Here is a 20,582-nt window from a genome sequence, read left to right as displayed (position 1 = left end):
TGCTAAGAGAGGATTTAAGAGTACGGTTCACCGAGCCGTCGATGGCTCTGTTTTTAATTGCGCCACAGCCCGTCGATCTTGATTATGCTCGCGGAAAAGAATGTCGCTCGGGGGTCGACGTACCTGCCGGATCAGACCTCGCCGGGAGACGTCTCGTACTCGCGAAAACCACGGCGTTGGGCCTTAAGGGGTTAGTCGCTGTCAGAAAAATGAAAACGGACACTTTCTTGTGTATTTTTTTTAAGGTATTAAATAATAATTTTTATTAACGAAATGTAAATATATTACAAAGTATGCCTTGAAGAACTATAAAAGAATTTTTGTTTTAAACAAAGGATAGTTCGTTTCGTTATAACAGGCGATGGTGTGGGTCCAAACTGGTATACCTGAAAACAAAAATAAAGGTAGATTCGGAGGATATATTAGACTAACGGGTCCCTGATCGAAGGATTTTGGACAAAATTAATTTAAAACAAAGTGACGTACATTTGAAGTTGAAGTTCAATTTTCATTATAAAATTCAGTGATTAAATAGAGAATAAAAAGAGAAGTATATAAGAAAATGAAAAACCCTTCGATTTTTCAGAAAATATATTCAGAAATGACAATTTTTTCAGATTGCAACAAAGTAGGTCGATAGGAAAAATAGTTCCAGAGAAAAAAATTCGAATGCACAATCGATTTCACGAAAATTGGCAAAAATCGCAATATTTGAAGGGTGGTAAGTTCTCAAACGGTTTCGAAACAAGCAAAATGGTTACTTAAACCCCCTCTCTCAATGAGTCAAAGTGGTCTTTGATATTGGAATTGAAGTTTCCTTTGGCGAAATCTACTGTTGATTTTAAATCGAAGTTGCGATTCCATTTCTCATCTTCAGTGAACTATTAAGTAGAAATAACTTTCTGTTACACAAATGTTACTTTCTGTTTGTTCATTGAGGACATTTCCTTTCACGGTGAACTTAGTTCATTTCTCTACACGTCTGTAGATTGTTGACTGTGTAGACCAAAGTTGTTGCAATAATTTCTCCGTGGTCATTTTTGCAGTCTCATTTTACTGGTTTTCTACTTTATCTTGAAGTAGAAAGGTCGAAGTCCACTTCAGTAGAGGAAATCAACGTTGACATTTACGAACTTTTAATATAGAAGAGAAGTGAAAAGTTGGAGGTGTAGCGTTAAGTTTCATTTTATTGCAACATTTCTCAAGACATTTTTCATAAACAAAAGCTATTGCAAGCATGCCCTTTTTAAATAATAATACTAACCATCATTGACTGGTGATTATTCATTCCATTCAGCCATTATTCATTCTCCCCTAGAAATATTCAACCCTTTGAGGGCAAAATTCAAAATATTTTACTGAACACAATTTTATTTTTACAAATTATTAACAAATATATGTATAAATGAAATTATGGAAAGAAAACGTCAAAAGATGTCTTGATTATCCCCCAGGACATAGGGAACACCCCGCTATGGTTTTTACTAGAAACCGGTAAACACTTAATAAGTTAATTTTAAATTTGCTGTTAGCAGTAGTTACCAGTTCCCTTGAAAGGGTTCAGAAAGTCACTCGAACAGATGATTTTCTAATTCCATCGGGCAGTGTAGTCACCGTCTAACACGGAGTTTCCCAACGAAATTCTGATGAAATGACGGATAGCAGTGATCGATCGGTGCGCCAGGAACGCAACGATGGATTCGTTTTAACGCATCGTATTCTCTTTTAGGATTATAAGGAATACATTATAATACACGTTTTCAATGATGCCAGGCAAGTTCGCGTACGTATACTTATTCGAGCGACGCAGAATCATTAATTTCTGAGCCTTGTTCTACGTTCGCCGTGTCCGCGTACGGATTTCAGGGTGATCATATTACAGAAAATCGCCTCGATATTTCATGTCACCACTTCGGGTACGCTGGAAACATTACTGATAAATGAAAGTCATTTGTCATTTAAGATCGATCCTTTAATTGATGAGCTGCTCTCGTATGCGAAGTCTACTCGTAAATATACGACGACGGTTAATTAGATACAGTGAATACATGCTGATTGCCGTCCTCCAATTAGTCGTCTTATTTCGCGAGCAAAGCCAGGGGAAAAAATTCGGCAACCGGTAAATCGCCCGTGTTTCTCTTCGCCGCGGCGATATATAAATTTAGAAAACAAGGATCTATTTATAGCAACACGTTCGCTAGATTGAACTTGTACGTTTACCGCGGAATCAAGTCGTTCCAACAAAACAGATTTCGTTTTAATAGCCAATTACTGCCACCCATAGGATAAATGGGAGAGACATTAAGCCAGACCGTTTCGACACGACTTAGAAAATCATGCTTGTACCCGTTCAGACACTGGAAATTGAACACTCTGACGAATTGACATAGAATTCCATTTATGGTTGATATCAGTGCAAGGTAAAATCTCCCTCTTCTTTTCTGCCAATGAACAATCTCGTGCGCCACGTCGTATCGACACGCTCTGGATTAGATACAGATTTCTCTTTAACCAGCGATCAAACCAAAACTCCTTTTGTAGGTAATAGTAGTACAAGGTAAAGACTCCCTCTCTCTTTTACTTGAACAATCTAAACAAATGGGTACGAATAACTACAACATCGTATCAAGACACCTCTTAGGAAGGAGCTATGGATGTCTTGCGAGGAGTCAGCTTGGTAGTTTGATTTGAAAATTGCGGAGACTTTACAATTTTAGTAAATAGAAAGCAATAAGTGGAACGAAATGCCTCCTTCTCGCTTTTTCCTGAATAATCTGAACAAATGGGTGCTGACTACTACAACAGTCCACCCCTTAGGGAGGAGTTATGGATGCCTCTGTGAAGTTAGGGTCTCATTTTCAAAAAGCAGAAATTTTAGCAACAGGTCCATTTGCACCCACAATAGTTCTATAGTTGCTGATAGGTTTCAGAAATAATTACGCAGAAATACACCAAAAGTAAAACTTCAAATGGCCAGGACTTTCTTATTCTTGAGTCCACGTCTTGAGGCCTCAAGAACTTCCGATAGAACTCACTTGGATGACGACAGAACCGTCATCAGAACTTTGGAGTTTTCAACATAATTTCAAAACCCAGACCTAACGCAGCTCTAACCCCTTAAGAACTCCCCCTGGAGTCGTTCAAGCGACGCATAACGCCTTCCCATTTGACATCAGGAAACTCTACCCATTTCCCACACGTTTCCAATTAAGTCTACCAACTTCGGAAACCTGCAAGTTCTCCAAAAAGCTTAGTTTTCCAATAGCTCAGCGAAGTATAGTCCGGCGACAGTCTATCGCCGCCCACGATCCGTTGGCGTTCTCCTTCGATATTCAATCGAAAGTGTGTCGAACCGAAAGTGACACGTCGAGGGTCAGGTGAGAAAAATCCGCGAGTTGGAGGCTCTCATCTAGCGCGTGTGTTCTTTCGGCGCAAAGATCGCCGAGAATGCAGTTGCACCGGTCTGCGGCGACCCGGTGATTTCTGCGTTTCAACTCGGCCAATCCGCGTGTGTCGATACCATTGCTCACGCAGCCGTGTAATTGCAAGATAGAACTGGCCGTAATCGCATGAAAACCGCGGAGCTTTATTAATAATATTCTTGTATATCGAGAAGTTCGCTTAACCGTGAACGCCCGGTCGGCTCGTTTCGCGGGATTTACGCGCTGCCGATCGCACTTTGTATTCCGCTATTAGTTTTTTACATCTCGATAAGATTACGGGGCGAAGCTGCGAACGTCGAAACGATATCCTGTTTCCCAGATACGGATAACGTTAAATATTTGCGATGCAACGGGCTTGATATTTCGCGTTGCTACCAGATATCGTTGTTTACGCGCGATGCTCTTCGTCGTATGGGAGCGACCACTTTTCTTGGAAATTCTGTTCGAAGAAATGATTCTTGTTGACGGTGTAAAGGTATCGGTATGCGGAAATACTCGAGTATCTCTGACGATGTTTGCGAGCTATGGTTGTTTGGATTGCGGCGTGACAAATTTGATTTAGTATTAGATCGGGAGAGATCGCGTTTGTGCAAATACGCTGGAATCAGACCGCTTTGATTCTGCGACTGGTTATGGGGCATTCGTGAGAAAATTTAGAGATAACTCGGTTTTAGTACTTCTGAGACAAATTCTCTGTGTCCTTTTACAAACTGCGAGGTAACTTTTAACAAAAATCAAAATTGGCCTGCCGTACGAAATTATAACAATAGAACACATAATATTTAGCTGTAGAAACACGGAATCACTCTGTATACGACATAAACTACCCATACACACATATACAAATACAAAAGTCAGTAGGTCTAAGCACTCTTTATTTCAAATATAAGATACGATCGAAACATACTCTTCTTCTTTTATTTTGAACTCATTTCCATCTTTTAGATCGAAAACTGTCAACAGATGGATGAACGCTCATCCTACGTGTCCTTCGTTTTTCTAAAAATGAATATTTGTTGTCTCCCATCTAAATAACTTAACTGATAAACCATTAACCCTCTATGGACCGAATTTGTTCTTTCTGGAGACAAGTTGCAAGAGATTTACTTTGATATATCAGGTTGGTGGTGCTGCCAACAATCATCAATATTATTATTAATTATCAGTAGACTGCGGATTTTATGTATTTAACGATACAAACTAATATAGTAAACATATACTAAACATAACCAACAGGCATGTGCACTTATGCAAAATGAAATAACAATATCGTTATAATAATTGTAGAATATTTCAACACATATTATGTACATTTTACGTATATTTTCTATATTATTGCACATCATAATTTTATACAATCCGCAGACTAGATATCAGAGACATTATATAATTAAGACGTGTACGTCATCTTGTAAACAAAAAATTTTTAATTATTAACTAAAATGTCGATATCATAGGAGGGTTAATCAGGAGGTATAGAATGAAATCTATTCCTCTTACAATTAGTCCATTTTCATCTCCTTTACGTCATCACAAATTTCCAACCATTCAAAATTTTTATTTTTATGTAAACGATTTACTGCCTCATAAAACAAACTTGTTGCAGAATGCGATACGCGACCGTTTGCAACACGCAATCAATCGATTGTACCAGTTCGAGGCTCGAAAAATCGTAGAATACATATTCTACAATTAGTAGGCTTCTCGTAAATCAACGTGATAGAATAACAAATGTCTGTATCGGGCCACCTCTAAGGAGTTTTATTGGCAAATTCACATTGTAGCACTCCTGTTCCTTCATTTGCCATTCAACGCTAGTCTCGCGTTCTCCAAACCGACACGTGGAAATATTTGGCTAATCTTTACCGGGTATTTGAATTGGTAAATTCCATTGAAAGTGAATATAGTAACGCAAAGATGTTAAAATAATCATGTCAACAATACTGGTACTGTGCTTAGCGACAATTTTTTCTGTGTGTTCGTAAGATGTTGATATACATTCATATTGTTTACTTGTGAGACATATCCTGTATGTCCTCTAGCATATTAGGTAGTTCACTGAACAACAGATCCAGGACGAATCTCAATCTCCTTGCCCTTTTATCTTTCTCTTGTTTTCACATTTTCTAGTCACCTAAAAGTCTGAGGTCTTCATAGAGATAATTTGTTCTGTGTATTTGTGAGAAGATGTTGAGAAAAAACATTTATATCGTTTACTTGTGAAACAAATCCTGTATATCTTCTATCCTATTAGATAGTTTACTGAATATCAGGTCCAGGACGAATCTCGATCTCCTTGTCCTTTCATATTTCTCTTCTCTGCACATCTAGCTTCCTAACTGTCTAAAGTATGCAATCCATCGACTGTATCAAGTCGAGGCTCAAAATACCATAGACCTTGTTTATTCATCCTACGATTACTCCAGTTATTATACATCAAAGTGTATCATAGATTATTCTTTTTCTCAAATCTTTGCATTGTCTCCTCGCTTAAGGTCCTTTGCTGACCACCAGTCCACTAAACAACAATTCCAAACCAAATCTCACTCCTCATCTTCCATTTTCATCTTACCCTTCTTCTTCCACTTTCATCTCACTCTCCCATCTCCACATCTTCCATACTCCCAACGATCTAAATTCGAAATGCCATTGCCCGAGATTCCCTGCTCCATTTTTATTAACCTTAAACTTTCAGCTGTCAAATTGCTCTTTTTTCAGGGTTGCCAACAGTTTACTGTAAAAGTGGCGGGAAATTCAAATCTTGGGACACCCTTTACGTTAGTCTACTACGTGATCCACTGAACGACGTATCCAAAACAAACCCTTCTTCTTCCATTTTACCTCACCTTCCTCCTTCCACTTTCTTCTCACTTTCTCATTCCCAGGTCTTCCACACTCCCGACGATCTAAAGTCGAAATGCCATTGCCCGAGATTCCCTGCTCCATTTTTATTAACCTTAAACTTTCAGCTGTCAATTGCTCTTTTTTCAGGGTTGCCAACAGTTTACTGTAAAAGTGGCAGGAAATTCAAATCTTGGGACACCCTTTACGTTAGTCTACTACATGATCCACTGAACGACGTATCCAAAACAAACCCTTCTTCTTCCATTTTACCTCACCTTCCTCCTTCCACTTTCTTCTCACTTTCTCATTCCCAGGTCTTCCACGCTCCCGACGATCTAAAGTCGAAATGTCGTTGCCCGAGATTCCCTGCTCAGCGGATCATTCTTGCCCCGGGACGTAACGCGACACACGGTCAGATTCCTTTTCAGCACCGTCGTCCTTAGTACGCAATCGTTCGATTGTACTAGTTCGAGGCTCGAAATATCGTAGGACACGTTATACGTCCTACGATTGCTCGGCTCCCCGTAAATCAACGTGTGTCGTAGATAAACGAATGTCTGCATTGTCTCCCCCGTATATGCCACGTACAGCTACACGTTCACGTTTTCCGTCGCCGCTACCAACGTGCCCGGCTGTACTGGCTGCGACACGTACACCTGCGCGTATTTAAATATGTACACGGTGCCGTCGGATTCACGCGATACCGATTTCATGTACGCCGGCAATCTTATAGATCGCGGCAATTAATCTAGCCCGTGAAACGGGCCCGCTCGAGTTTCACGGGAAGAAATTTACATCAGCGCTCGCGTTAACCGCTCCTTAGCCGCTCGCGGCACTTTGCGTCCTGAGATTGGAAAAAATCGATAAGGAAATCGGTATTGTAATTAGCCGTGTCGGTGCTAAGCCGGACGATTTATACAGATTTTGCCGGATCGGCAATTAGTCGCGCTCGCTGAATGTCCTGCGCAGGACATTCGTTTCTCCTAGTGATGCGCATGGGAAGAGACGAGACGAGATTTCTACGATCTCGGTCTCGATCTCGAAAAATATCGAAACGTGCGTATCGATCTCGAATTTTTAACAATTTAGAATATACGATTAGAAATAGGTATATGATCTTGACAAGATTTTGACAAGATTGGCGATTCAGTTAAAAATATGCCAACACCTGTTGTGTTATTAGGAACGATATACGAGTGTTCCAGTTAGGTTATACGGGTTTATGGATTATATTTCGCACAGAATGTGAGAACATTACAAATGGGATAATTTTATAATGCAAGAAAACAAAATTTCAGAAAATACGTATGTGTAGTTTGATCTGTAGTTTAAATACACAAATTGTCGTGAAACTTGACTAACATTTTGCAATAAAAATATGTTAATGTTAATACATAATTTGTACAAATGAAGTTTTCTGAAATAAGAATCAGGTGATTGAAAATCAATACAGGAAAAGGACATGCGAAATCATTTTTGCGATTTATTTTATTCTAACATCTTTATTATCAAGCGTTACGTCAGAGTGACATTTTTCAGACATGCACCCATACTGTCGACTGTTCCAAAAATCGGTCGCCTTCCCTGACAACTCATCAAGCGTTACGTCAGAGTGACATATTTCAGATATGCACCCGTACTATTTGTAAATAATTTTTAATCATAAAACACAAGTTGTCGTGATAATTGACTAAGATTTTGCAATAAAAATGTATTGCAGGGGACCTTTCAAATGCTGAAGTAGGGTTAGGTCTAAACCTACTCAGACAGTATTTCCGTGGAGACAGCATATGCATTAACAATTTTATCACATTCCCCATCGTGTAACAGAATAACCATTGATTGAATGTTTAGTCGTAAATTATAAATTATTGTTATTCGCAGCTTCTCGCGCGATAGCGTCCAACAAAAAAACTAGGTCTAAATCTACTCAGACAGTATTTCCAACAATTTTATCACATTCCTCGCCATGTGACTTAACTCTGTACTCGGTTGATTGAAATGAAATTGGTTAAGCGAAGTTCCGATGTTTCTGTTGCCATTCAAGAACCGGCAATTCTTTGAATAGTGAGAACAGTGACAAACCTTCTACAATTCGGACGTTCCGAAATCTTTGTGTTCTAGTTAATCGTTTAATAAATCTGTTATTGTTGCTTATTCGTATAAACGTATGGTCATCCTTTGATAAACTAAATAAAATGATACTCCGTGTTGCACAATTCCCCGGTGCATACAACAACAGGGATTTGATCATACATCGTTCACAAATTATATGAAATTGCAGCCATTGATATCAAATGACTTACGTTCATAGAACACAGCTCTCTGGTTCTTCCCTCGTCAAAATATCGTTCAGGTCTCGTTGGTTGACTTCTGCAGCGATTAGGTCGCGTCGAATGAGTTCCGCGAAGCTCTGCCTGGCGGCCACGTTCGGCGTTTAATTAATTGAAACGGTTAGCATCGAACGGGCACGCGGTGCCATTAAACTGACGAAATACTGCTTATCGACGGTATTAGTTGAGCGGCCGATGCCAGACCGGCAGCATAATTTGTCCGGGCGATTTACAGCATGTATTAACTCTCTTATGCGCTTCGAGTGACCTTTGATTTTAAAGTTGTCGGGCGTACACGTGTGTGCTTTAAAGCTGATTCAGATCGTTGCTAGATATCGCCGGTGGGTGGTCACGTTTGGTATCTAATTAATTGAAATGTTCAACCCGGCGAGTCGTTACGCTTTGATAGAACGTACTCGTAGCCGGGACAAAATGTTCCTTCTGGTATATTAATTAGGTAACTAGCAGCGCCGACCTCGGTAGCAATTTGTCTCGAAATCGTTGGTAAAATACTAATTTCGAGGCTGATTCGTTCAGAGAAATCCTGGTCCCGTTCGCTTCCAGTACGTTCGCCGGGAAGATATCGTGGACATTGATCAGTTGACGGTACGTTGCTGCGTTGGTAGCAATATATGTATAGATCCTAGAGAAGTCGAGCGGATCCTGTTTAATTAATCGAATCAATAGTGAATAGCATGTTAGCTCGGGTCTCTTTAATGTTACGTTCGTTCCTTTGCGTGTTACTCGCTCGTAGCGGTTGCCCGATGTTGCTTAACTCGAGACGATATATTGTTTGAGCGATGCTAATTAGAAGCTTTATTCGATGCGTCGTGCGCGCGTTCATTCTTGTTATTTGTCAGCTCGGTTTGTCTCGTTTAATCATCGCATTTCTTCGGCTGCGAGTGCTATTAGTGTTTCTTCGGATTAGAATGTTTTGCTCGGATTTGCTTGAGTCGCTACAAGGTGCAGTTAGAAAAGAGTGTGACGCCGAAGGCGGAATGTTTAGTACAATATTTATTAGTCCGATTGAACTTGTTTTCCAATACTTAAGGATTTGTGTATCGTTCTGTAATTGTAGTTTTATTATTAACCTTGTTGGAAGAGCATGGCTATTCGGTTTCGTTCCCGGACGATTTCCCGTGTCTGACGCTAACCGGTACAATCTACTGCAGATAGAGCATACCGTCGTACAGTCGCAACAATATTTGTTTCTATTAATGCTTTGATTGCGAAGGGCGTATTGGATTATGGGATTGGTTTTAAACTAGAAACTCGGTATACCTATACTCTTTAATTTTATTTTATTTATATATCAACAGTAGTGTATATAAAATTAGTAATTGAAACAATAAATGATAAATTTCACTGCTTTAAATTCCTCAAAACTTTTAGGTTTAATGGTAATACTCAAAACGTGTATTATTAATTTATTTATTTATTGTTATTACATTAACAACTTACATGTTACATATGTGAGTCATAAATAATTACTTATGATTAGATAACAACTCTCTTACATCTAACAATAATAATAATTAATAATGTAATTGTAGTGTCCTGTTAATTTCTGGTTACATTTCTTCTGACAATCTTGTCCTTTGTAAATATGATACGATTTTGAATATGCATCTCTAAAGTTCCAATGTATTTTAGCATACATTGTAATTATCACGAGTTAGTCATTTATTGTCTTCCACTTCAAACCCATTTACATGGCTGTATATATTTAATAATTATGAATATCAGTTTTATCTCGTTCATATTTGTTGAATTATAAATACTGACTACCTACTGCTTCTACTAGCCACTTATATAATTTAACTATACTCTCCTTATCGCTATTTCTTTTTCAAATTATACTGTATTCACGATGAGAGGTTTCCAAACATGACGTTTTATTTTTTGATTAGATTGTACCAAGTGATAGATAATAAAGAATTAAAGCTAATGGTACATAGTTTTAGATGCAGATGGTTTATAGTTTATAAGGTATATGACAGTGAAACAATTACTACTGTTTATCAGAAGAAGCTACTGTCGATAACCTTATCTCCTAATTCTCTATTCTTTCACTAAGGTTGCAACAAAATTAAACTATATCTCGTTCTCCACCGTTCGTTTTGCGCTCATTACAACTAATTCCTCTATTCCCCTTGATTGTGATACAAGTAGGGGTTCTAATCGCAAAGCTCTAATTACTATGAGCACCTCGTACGTCTACCAGAGGAACGGAAAATGTTTCTCACGGGAGCGACCACAGTTTCGCCTGAAAAATCGACGCGGCAGTAGATTCCGCCGGTCGACGTCAGACTTCCTCGTCTTGTATCAAATGCCTCGTAAGAGACGGAATTTTTTCACGAATTTTTCAGGGCCTGGGTATCGACTTTATCCGCTCGTACGTGGTCCAGATCACGCTCAGATATGCCGCCGGCCGGTAATGAAGGTACGTTTTAGTGACGTTCGCGATATACGTCGTAAACCGCCTCGTTAATTAACCGGCCTGGACCTCGAGCGCCATCACCGCGCGCTAGTAGAGCAATTATTTATTGGCATGTATAGCGACCCTTTCTATGTATAAGCACTTAACTAACCATACGTTTCCCGACGTAGCCAGCTGGAACGTTGGAATTTGTTTCGAACCGTCCATAGCGGGCCAAAAGCTCGAAACGCAGCAATTGAAAATAAATTTGTTAATTAAAGATGCTCGAGGTCCTTCTGCATCGCGTATAATTGCTACCAGGAAGTGCTTGTTACATATTTTTTTAATTAAATTAAGAATCCGTACAGGAGCACTTGTGAAGTCATTTTGGAACTGCGGAATTTGTTGTGTATACAAAATTGTTTTCATGAAGTCTACCTTCTAAACATCTAAAGATCCTTCTGCATAAAAATTACGTGCAATTATTACCAGGGATGTTTACTATACTTTTTTAACTTAATCGCTTAAGCTACAACCACGTGTGAGGCTCGTGGTCGAATATTCGGCTCGAAACTGATTATCACGAGCCTGGCCCGTGGTGTATTGTTCGGGACAAATGGAAACATCACATTTGGTAGGTAGGTTTCTGTAGGTACAAAGATTTTATTTTGCATAATTTTTCAAATTTTAAAATTCTGCTATCAGGTTCGTAATCTGAAAACTCAGGAAGAATTTTTTTAGTGCATGTTAATTTCTCGAGATTGAGCCTCCCTGTACCCCATTTCGGATATTAAAATCATCATACCTGATTCGTAATTGAGAGGTGTGCATCAGTACAAATTTTTGGGAAATTAAATAAAAACGTTTTAAAATTTCTTTTTCTTTTTCGTATCATACCATAGGTACCTAATTATTAAATTATGTTTGTCTAGTGACCGGTGGTGTCTCCTTATTGCACCACGGAAAAAAGGAATTTTTTAAATTCGTAGTTACGTTCTAACGTCAAAACCCTAAAAAGATGGAGCTGCCTCCTTATTGCAGCACACTTAATTTACATCTCGATAATGATTATATACCTATCTTCATTCGGTGTAATAACTTCGTACGATGCAAATCATTACCATCGAATTTTTTCTGTAAAAGCTGCCTCTACGAATTGCGCGCTAATCCTCCCTCGCCAACGTGTATAATTGTCACGGATTTTCTGCGTCCCTCTGTCCACCATATTTCGCGACCCACCCAGCCGTTGAAAGGCAATTTATCTCTCTCGGGACATTAACGCTCGACGAGACAGTTTTACGCGTTACCGAACGACGCCGTCCGACCTTTCGACGGATCGAAAACCGATCATCCGTTTATCCGATTCTTTACCGTCCCCTTTATTCGCTCTGTTTTCCCTCTCCCCCCTTGTTCTCCTTTCTCTTGGCCTCCGTGTCCCTTGATTCGCCGAGAGCACCGTCACGTATCTCATGCCATCTTTCCCTGGGCAAATCGCCGATCGATCGCGATCGTGTAGAGAAACATTACGTTGAAATTGCGCTATCCGTTTGACCCCGCTGTAGGATCGATCGTCGCGTAGATCTCGTTCCTCTCTCTGACGCCCGTGGATAGACTGTGTCGCGTCTAGATCTTCGCTCTACCTCGTGCCCCATTTTCCCAACAAAATCGCGCCCTTCTTCCGGGAGTGGCTCGATTCTTGCTGAAATGTTGAGGGTGTTTTGGGTCGAGTGCTTTCGGTAGGAAAAGGGTTGGGATGCATTCATTAATTACGGAAGATTTCCAAGGGGGAGCCTTGATTTAAGGGCCGACCCGAATTTTTAGACTTCTTCAAGAATTTTTATCGAAGCGATAACAACATTTCATTTACATTGTAGTAATTTAATGTATTGGATAAGTATTCAACTCAAAAATCATTTTTTATTTTCTTCATTTTTTATAAAAATGGCGGCTTGACAGACGATTTAGTGGAACTTCTCAAAAATAAATGGTTTCGCCAGCATTCATAGCTTCTTCAGGAGTAAAATGACAAAATGGTGTTTTTTACTTTATTTAGTCTTTCCTTGTCCTTTGGAACCATGGCATGTGTTGCTTAGCAATCAATGCTTTCCAGTATTTGAATGATAGAAATGGGTGCAAATGTGAATGGGATGTTAAGCTTCATTTTCATCTTAATTAAACCATTTCCTATGCCAACTCAATTTTTCTTTCTTTCTGTTTCAGGTAAGTTGGCAAAACTTAACAGGAGCGAATACATAGCTAACTTCCTGTGAAATTTCTCATCACAGGTATTTATCATAATTATTCATTCTTAGTAGAGAAGTATTTGATTGATTCATAAGCACGCAGCTTCTTCTGAGACGTATTTAATCAATAATATACAGTCTGGCATGAAGCACTTAGATAATTTGTTGAGGCCAAATGGGTAAACCAATAACCTCTTCAAAATCAAGTAAATTTATGACAAGAACCTCTATAACCCTTTAACCTATATAACAACGTATGAGGCTCGTAGATCTGAGTCGAATCTGAGTCGAATATGAAAAACATACGCCTTTTACCTGACAAGCAGTTCCTGTCGTGGCACTTATATTCATGCAAACTCTACGAGTTCTCTTTTGGGTAAGCACGAACGCGCATCAGCCACCTAGCGGTTGAGAGCGGTAGTTAGGGAGTAACGGGTATAGGCTCAGCGTTCACCGCTCAACATATTCTTACGCATTTTTGCGCGGATGTAATATCATTTTTCTTAAAATTATTCCAAAGATTTGGAGAAGAATAAAACACTAAAGCGTTTGAGGTATTACGAACCGAATGGTAAAATATTCCGAGTGAAATAATTAAGAAATGATATAAAAGTTGCTCAAGAATATTCGACGCTGTCACGATCGCAAAAAGAGTACCGAATATTAAATTCTCTTATGAATTTACACTATTTTTATCTAATTTCGGCCAGTAAACAGTACAACAATATTGATAAAATGAAATATACAATCTAAATCAAAAGTACTCTCCCTTTAACGGTAAAAATGGCGAAGGTGTAATGTAGTGTAAGTGGTCCAAGACTTTTGCACAGTACTGTACGTTGATTACAATCAAATTTATGTTGATTACATCGATAAGCTTCTATTCCGAGTGTAAGTAGCGTCGTAAATTCATATAAAAGAGAAGATTCGTAAAGATTCAAATTTAATCTCGCAAGTCTGGCCATCGTTTGGGTGATGAGGGTAGACGATTCGAATAAAGCGTGTTATTTTAAACGCTTTCGAAGAGGGGGATTAAAACAACGAAGATCATTCTCGATGCAACGCTTCTCGCTGAAAGCAGAGCGAATCTCGAAAATACTCAACAACGGCGTCTCTCATGCATAAGTGCGATCCTTTCGAACGCCATTTTGCATGTAGTTTACACCGACAACGTTCGTAATTCAGCCGATGCTAGCGACACGGAGTAAATCGAATCATGCGGGTTTGCTGGCGTTTGCTGGCATTTGTCGCAGGAGACGACCTCTATCGGAGTCGTCTGAAATACCATCAGAGATCCAGATTTCAGACAATCCGAAGGATGCGCCGAGTTAATTGTGCTTTCATCGCGGCGTAAAATCGTCGAAACCGCGGTAAAGGGGAGAACGGTGGTTGATTCGGATCGACGGTGACGTCAAACGAGGCACCGAGGTTATTTTGAGAGGCGGCAGTCGGTGAGAGGAGAGGAGCGAGGTCGAGTCTCATGCGATGAGTTCGGGTCAGCTCGCTTTGCTCACGCGAGTCACCCACGCCACCCTCTTTTTTTTGGCGGTTCGCCAACGAATGGTGTCGCATGCGCGCTCGAAACCCAGTAGAATCGCGTTCGATAATACCTCGAACGAGAATCCTGGACATCACGCGTGCCAATGGAAGATACGCTGTCCAAAAATATTAACCACTCGTGGAACTTTTAGGTATACCACAAAACTCCATTTATCCGTGTCAAATGTTAGTTAGGTTGGAATGAACAATGAGACTATTGTTATCGACATTAACGAATGTATTTATTTATAGTAAAGTTATGATAACACGCGTGATGTCCTCATCACGCATAGACTCTATATACGCGATCTGTCTAAAAAGAAACCGAACATTTGCTATGAAAAGAAAAAGGTACAAGTAAAGTTTTTACACACACGTTTATTTACTCAAAATAATCTCCCTCCGCGTCAATACAGCTTGTAGACCGCGTAATTAACATTTCGAAGGACCTTTGCAGCTCCTGTTTTGATAGCCCGTTTAGTACGGGCGGTTACAGCGGCCTGGATCTCCGAAACGTTGCTATAATGTGTCCCTTTCATTGGAATTTTCAATTTTGGGAAAAGAAAATAATCGCAGGGTGGATGATCCAAGGTAACGATGCCTTTTTTAGCCAAAAATTGACGCACAATTGCGGCTTTGTGTACAGGTGCATTGTCGTGCAGCAACATCCAACTTCGTCTTCAATGGACTCTCGATTGTTTTAAAATCGAGCGAACCACTCGTAACTTGTGTACGGCTTAGGCATTCATCCCCATACACTTGTTTTAATAACGTAAAAATTTCGCTTCATTATATTTCCTCAAATTATATATATTTCCTGTTCGAGAATATATAAAGATCCAGATAGCGTCAGAGTTGGTATCAATTATGCTAGTTATTCGTCAACAGTTTTACAGACTCCAGCGGAGATAATTCTCAGGTTGGAAAGTTTTTCGGCCGTCGTAGCTGGAAGAAAATCTGTGCGGCCATTATCGCTGAATTACTCCAGCGTATCGAGGGTTTCGCATTCCGTAACGGCGAAATATCGCCATTATTCACGCGTTGTTAATGCCAGCCGAAGAGGGCGTTGGAAATCTCTACACACACAAACCAGTGGCGCAAGTGGTAATCGTTGCTAATATCTGTCATGTAACCGCCATTACCATATTTCACCGAGACGTAGCAGTAAATTCTTTCCGTGTGCTGCGTACGGGACGTTTAGATCGGTCTCTTTACGTCTTTGTTGTATCGCAAAATAAGAGAAGAAGGTGACGGTAGCTCATTATAGGCTAAAAAAGACATCTAAAGGAAGATTTTAAGGAAACTTATTGTCATTTAGTTTCGAATAAACTACTTTAAACATCTTGGCTTACTGTTCTACGTATTCATTTCTTTATTAGTAAATGTTATTTCAAGATATGTTTATTATATTTAAAATAAGCAGCATGTAATAATTCTTCACGAAGTAGAAGAAGAAGGTGACAGTAGCTCATTATAGGCAAAAAAAGACGCCTAAAGAAAGATTTTACGGAAATGTGTTATCATTATTTTCGAGTAAACCACTTTAAAGATCTTGGCTTAGCTGTTCTGCAGTCTTCATTAGTGAATATTATCTTAAGCTTTGTTTATTCCATTTAAAGTAAGCAACGTATAGTCAAATAATCAATTAAAATAAAATATTTATTTTCATGCTTTAACTATAGATTACCAAAATAAACTATTTATTTTCACGTTTTAACTATGGATTACCAAAATAAACTATTTTATTTTACATTTTACATTATCGAAATAAAATATATTATTTGCTGAAATTTTATATCCCATTTGAAATACTATTTTAGTTGAATTCTGAAGAATCTATTATTTAAAGTAGTATTTAAAATATTTTCTGTACAAATATTACCCACCTCTGGTTAAATCATAGATCTTCACATATTTTTCGTGTTATATGCGTGAGTTTTGAAAGTAATATAAGTCCACCCTCCTTTACTTTCAAATCGGTCAAATTACTTTAATACAATTTTTAGCTGAATTCCGTATCATTATGGAAGAAGAACCAGGCACAGGGCGTAATTAGTGTGTGCTCCGTACATTAAACACTTTTACCAGTCCTTTCTTATTCCATTGCCCTGTTACGTGTCATTTTTTAACCGACTTCGAAAAGGAGGAGGTTACTCAATTCGACATGTATATGTATATTTTTTTTCTTTTTAATAAAAATACATCAGTTCCATAAGGATCTCCAGCGCCAGAAAAATTCTTCCAATTTAGAACGTCTTCCCACGCGCATCAAGAAACACTAAATTCCTTATACGCGGATCTAAAGTGCTCTAAATTCCATTTTGTTTTACGCTCCATGAAGCTACAACGTTACACTGAAAGTCAGCATAGTTTACCTTTTGCGCCTCTTTCACGAGCCACTGCTAAACACGCGAGCCTCACCCACCGCTGGATCCCCCGGTATTCGGTAGATCGTGATCTACAGAGTACCAGGAATCACCAACGAACGTCTGGAAACGTTCTCAGTTTTTATCGGCAACGATCGAAATTACTCCCGGTTGTACTATCTCCATCTTTCTGCTTTCTTCCTCGGGAATCCTCTTATCGCAAGGAAAGAGCTCGCGAATCGTTCGAAATCAATGGGCCTTGGCATCGGGCAAGGGAAAAGCAAAGAGGAACGAGATCCACCGGTGGCACGCGTGTCGAGTTTCATTCGCGACAACTACATTCACTTTGCCGCTAATTCGTAATCGTTAGCCCGATGTTCCGGGGTGCGTGCACGCCACCGTGATTATTTTCTAATGAGAGCCGCGAGCGGGGAGGGGGATTATTTATAGAACAGCCGCGGACGTTTCGACAAATTGCATAGGCGAACACGGTAACCGGTGTACCCAAGATGAATTCTCGTTGCGCGGATCTCGTAGATCACGATCCACGAAACGCGGCGCACGGTGCTCGAGTTCCCGCAGGTTTCTGTTCGCTTGGTTGCGTGGGTGTCGGGCTTGGCAGGGTTCCAGGACTCGTGGGAGGCTGACCAGGCCTTATAGACTGACCTCAGCCTCTGACCTCACCCGAAATAGTCTCTCGTTCCCTGGCTCGTTTCTCCTGCATTTCTATTTCGGAATTTTCCCCTCTTGCACCACGGGGGACCGACCGAGAGCCGCACCAGACGGCTCGGGAATTCTGGAATAAAATGTTTATTCCCTGACCGTTCGCGAATTTAAAACTCCGGGATGGCGATATTTTTCTTTCGCGGACAGCGTCTCGCGGCAGGCAGACTCGAGGGGATTTTCAATTGGTCATCGTTACAGTCTTCGATGGGAATGAAGTTGTAGGCGTTCGGTGTCAGAAGTGTCTTCCCTTCGATTTTATTCTGCGGATGTTCGCTGGGACGAGGTTCGGTGGGTCGAGCCCACCAGCGAGTCTGAATAATTTATTTTCGTAAATTGCTTCGGTTTCGATCGGGCTTGTTAACGTAATATCAAAAATAATTACGGTTGGGGTTGGTCTGTGTTCAAGTAACAGTGTGAAACAATTGCACTAGTTTACGGGTAAAATGTACATTCAATGCCATAATTTGTTTCTCATATATTTTGGTCTGCTAAACTCGAAAATTGCAATCAAACATTTTTCTATGGATAGGTTTTTTTTATATATGAATTTTTGAATTTTGTTTCGATTTTTTCTGAGATTTATTCATATTTTAGGCTATATCTCGAGTTAGAAACGTCCGATTAGGTCGCGCAAAATGCCATATTAAAGGTCATCGGATTTCCAACAATTGTTTCTCACATCGTTTTTCAATCGACTCAATAGTTTAAGAGTTACGGGTTAAAATATATGAGAAACTTCCATATTTCGGCTAAAATATATATTGTTTGAATATTTCTTTTTTTTTTAAATTTGTTGGTATTGGTTTATAGGCCTTTAAAAACAGTGTAGCGTTTGCTTGAACATTTTTTTGAAATCTCTAATCGTTTCCGAGCAAAAGTAAAAGGGGTGGTTCGGATAAAAGGGTTAATTTCTCCCTCGAAACGCAAAAGTCGCACGTACTGAGGAAGGTCCCACAAACGAGTATACAAAGTTTCAACAAAATCGGGGTTGGTTAATTTTTTGTTAAATTTGTTAATTTTGTTGTGATTTTATTAATGTTTATGGTTAATTTTAATTTTTTTTTGTGTGAATAAATAGCAATATATTTATATTAGTAATGAAATTTTGATTTTTGTCCACAATTTTGCTGTTTGTCCGCACTGTGCGCCGCGCGACGGCTCGGCCACCTAATATAAATTGATGCACGAGACGTATCCCCTGAAACAGGTACCTAATACGTTCCCAACTGGGAGTATCGGGCAAACAAATATCTACTACATCGGCTTGTAACGGATACTGGTACTACATACTAGAGAACACCGGGCGGATACGGCTTTCCGCGCCACACGCACGCAGCTTGTGTTTACGGTTCCCCCTCCTTGCGTCGGGCACCTCTCCCCCCATAAAAGGAACGGGGTATCACGATACGCGGGCAATTAAATCCCCTGGACAATAATTAACTCCCGGGCGTCGTAGGCGCCTGTGATGCACGGGGAATTGGAAAACGGGCTCTCGATCCGGTCGCGGGCATGAACGATTACGAGCCGGTACGCGAGCAGGGCGACAAGCGGCCGCGCCGCGGAATTATTGGCGAATTTGCATCTTAATGGAACTACCTACCTACCCGTAACCGTTTGCGGCCCACGTCATAATTCCTCGCCGCTGTTCGCTACCGTCGACGCCAAAGAGAAAAACGACGCCTCTGAAAATAGCCACGGCTGACGGTTCGCCGACGACGCCGAGCCGTTTACGCGAAACACGACGTTTTCGCAGACGATACGGCTGGCTACCGTTCGCGTGTCATTCTTCCATGACTTCGTCGCGTTGGAAGGAAATTGTGGGTCGAATAGGGAACGTTCTTGGGTATTCTTGGCAGCTCGTGGGTATTTGTAAGAGTTTTTTACGCCAATGGGTACTGGGGTGAAGTTTTATGGGTTTATGGATTGGAGTGAATTTGTAGAGGGAATATCAAGCCTGCAGTTTGGATTGTTCTAAGTTGGGGAGTGGGTATTTGTAGCATGGGGTTTCAAGCTGGAGATAGACCGGAGAGAGTCGTGAATTAATTGGAAAGGGGTAGGGATGTACTAGCTTTGAAAGCAGAGATATAGTACTTTGTAAATGTTTTAGGCCACTTATGGTATATTACATCTTTTAGAATTTTATCACTGAAGAAAGAGGACTTTTGATTTAGATTATATATTTTATTTTGCCATTATTATTATATAATTGCATTTACCTTTCAGTTGTAATAAAATTCAATTATCAATGGCAACTAATCATCAATTTCAATGAAATTCAATTACCAAATGAAATTAATCATAAATTATAATAGAATTTCGTTTTCAATTGCAATTAACCATCAATTTCAATGAAATTCACTTATCAAATGAAATTAATCATAAATTATAATAGAATTTCGTTTTCAATGGCAATTAACCATCAATTTCAATGAAATTCAATTATCAATGGCAATTAACCATCCATTTCAGAAAAATTCAATTGCCAAATGAAATTAATATTCAATTATAAGAGAATTTAGTTTACAATTATCTTTTAATTGTAACGACATTCAATTATCAATGCCAATTGGCCATCAACTACAATGAAATTTAATTATCAATTGGAATTACTTTACAATTATGATAGGATTAAGTTTTCAATTGCAATCACCTTTCAATTGTAATGAAAT

General features: G+C 39.5%; 1 protein-coding gene across 9 annotated transcripts in view; it reads left to right on the top strand.

The window, feature by feature from the left end:
* The window catches only part of LOC128879548 (uncharacterized), a 533,296-nt gene that overhangs the window by 83,212 nt on the left and 429,502 nt on the right, over nucleotides 1-20,582 (top strand). For 3 of the 9 annotated variants that reach the window (XM_054128810.1, XM_054128811.1, XM_054128809.1), the window contains one exon: nucleotides 10,990-11,063. The exons of the other annotated variants lie outside the window; for them this stretch is intronic. In XM_054128810.1, the coding sequence (XP_053984785.1) occupies nucleotides 11,058-11,063 (6 nt within the window). In that variant the 5' untranslated portion in view covers nucleotides 10,990-11,057. The remainder of the gene's footprint in view (nucleotides 1-10,989; nucleotides 11,064-20,582) is intronic. 9 annotated transcript variants of the gene reach the window in all.

The sequence above is a fragment of the Hylaeus volcanicus genome, chromosome 7 (genome assembly GCF_026283585.1).
Source record: "Hylaeus volcanicus isolate JK05 chromosome 7, UHH_iyHylVolc1.0_haploid, whole genome shotgun sequence".
Lineage (NCBI taxonomy): Eukaryota > Metazoa > Arthropoda > Insecta > Hymenoptera > Colletidae > Hylaeus > Hylaeus volcanicus.
The sequence above is the reverse complement of the archived record's forward strand: the minus strand, read 5'-3'. Positions and strand labels throughout refer to the sequence as shown.